General features: G+C 48.3%; 1 protein-coding gene across 3 annotated transcripts in view; it reads left to right on the top strand.

Annotated features, from left to right (window-relative positions):
• The window catches only part of syne2a (spectrin repeat containing, nuclear envelope 2a), a 130582-nt gene that overhangs the window by 9520 nt on the left and 118562 nt on the right, over positions 1 to 2500 (top strand). For all 3 annotated transcript variants that reach the window (XM_080833249.1, XM_080833250.1, XM_080833251.1), the window contains exon 9: positions 1136 to 1293. In XM_080833249.1, the coding sequence (XP_080689375.1) occupies positions 1136 to 1293 (158 nt within the window). The remainder of the gene's footprint in view (positions 1 to 1135; positions 1294 to 2500) is intronic.

Consider the following 2500-nt stretch of genomic DNA (forward strand, 5'->3'; position numbering starts at 1 on the left):
TCACTCTCAGTGCCAGCACCTCCCCACCTCCTCCTCTGCTCCTCACACTCAGTGCCAGCACCTCCCCACCGTCTCCTCTGCTCCTCACCCTCAGTGCCAGCACCTCCCCACCTCCTCCTCTGCTCCTCCTCACACTCAGTGCCAGCACCTCCCCACCTCCTCCTCCTCTGCTCCTCCTCACACTCAGCTCTGAGCTGTGGATCAAAGCAAGTGCTTGGCAGGGACTAGAAAAGCTTGCAGTGTGCATTGGCAGTTCAAAGTCAGTGCTGAGAAAAGAGCTTTGTTGCACTTACCTAAAGGGGTATTTAGTTTTTGACACACATACTGTTGCTTCAGGCTAAGCCACCAACGTTGTAAATGCCCTGGACTGTGTTACATCATCAGGATAGCCAGAGTCCAAAAACAGTTCCCAGATATGTATTTTGGTGAGGTGGTGCTTCTTTGATGTTCATACTTGTCTCACCGTTATGTGTTGATGGTATGCTGGATGTGTGTGTGACTAAAGGGGAATTTAGTTTTTGACACATACTGTTGCTCTAGGCCAAGCCACCAACGTTGTAAATGCCCTTGACTGTGATACATCATCAGGATAGCCAGAGTCTAATAACAGTTCCCATTTATGTATTTTGATGAGGTGGTGCTTCTTTGATGTTGTCTCACCGTTATGTGTTGATGGTATGCTGGATGGGTGTGTGTGTTGGTATGCTTTTCTGGTGGATCTGTGATGTATGTGCATACTTGTATTCATGTTTGTGTGTGTGTGTCTTTGTCTATGTGGTGTGTGTGTGTGTGTGTGTGTGTGTGTCTATGTGGTGTGAGTACGTGTGTGTGTGTGTCTTTGTCTATGTGGTGTGTGTGTGTGTGTGTGTGTGTGTGTGTGTGTCTATGTGGTGTGCGTACGTGTGTGTGTGTGTGTGTGTGTGTGTGTGTCTATGTGGTGTGAGTACGTGTGTGTGTGTGTGTCTTTGTCTATGTGGTGTGTGTGTGTGTGTGTGTGTGTGTGTGTGTGTGTGTGTCTATGTGGTGTGCGTACGTGTGTATGTGTTTACGTGTGTACGTGTGTGTGTGTGTGTGTGTGTGTGTGTGTGTGTGTGTGTGTGTGTGTGTGTGTGTGTGTGTGTGTGTGTGTGTCCAGGCTCTGAGACGAGAGACAGAGGCTCTGTGGTTTGAGTTTGAGCTGCAGTTCTCCCAGTGCGGCCCACAGATGGAGGAGCTGGAGCTGAGTGGCATGAGGCGCGAGAGGACGGAGCTCATCCAGCAGTGGAGAGCACAGCAGATATGTCTGCAGGCCAGGTGAGCGAGTACACACACTCTACGTCTCCCTCACACACACACACACACACACACACACACACACACTCTATGTATCACACACACACACACACACACACACACTCTATGTCTCACACACACACACACACACACACACACACACATACACACACACACACACACACATACACACACACACAAACACACTCACACACTCTATGTCTCCCTCTCACACACACACACACACACACACACACACACACACACACACACACACACACACACACACACACACACACACTCTATATCTCCCTCTCACACACACACAAACACACACACTCTATGTCTCCCTCACACACACACACACACACACACACACACACACACACACACACACACACTCTATATCTCCCTCACACGCACACACACACACACACACACACACACACACACACACACACACACACACTCACACACACTCTATGGGCCCTATCTTGCCGATCAGAAACGCAAGTAGGACTGCGCCAAGCGCAAGTAGCTGTGTGGGCGGCTCTATGGCGCAGTTGCTATTTTAACGGCGGAAAAAACACACTTGCGTCCAGCGGAAGTGTCAAAAGGGTTGGTCCAAAGGAGGTTACTCAGCCATAGGTGTGGTTTGGGCGTAATATGCAATAAACCAATCCGAGCGTCATCTCACATTCCCTTTAAGAGCGAGGAGCGCATAGTCCATAGCGGCTTGTTATTTTGATGGCGGAATTACCTGGTGGAAGACCGGAAAAGTTCACAGCCGAGGAGACCGACGTGAGATTTACACCAATTTTTTGGCAAGGCATATATAATTACAAGGAAAATAAAGTATTTACCACTTGAGGAAATCATTGTGATATCCATATCCAAGATATTTTAAAAATAGGCATTCATATAGCATAGCCTACACATTGACCCAAATGATTCAGGTTAATTGAAGCTGCGTGACATTTGATTTATTGTATGGCTTTGTAAAAAGCCGGGAGATAGATATATATGGGGATGCGAGAAACCCTCCAAAAGTAAGCAAAGTCAAGCAAGCATGTCAAGATATTGCCGTGATTGTTTCTGCAACGGGGCACCCGAAAACGTTGCCAAAAACGCTATAATGACGTCCGGAGACGTGGGACATCCAAGCTGGAAGGTTACACACGTTCTCGTGGCTTCACGGGAGGTGGATCTGCCTCGACCCAGGATCTGA

Source organism: Sprattus sprattus (genome assembly GCF_963457725.1).
Source record: "Sprattus sprattus genome assembly, chromosome: 2".
Lineage (NCBI taxonomy): Eukaryota > Metazoa > Chordata > Actinopteri > Clupeiformes > Clupeidae > Sprattus > Sprattus sprattus.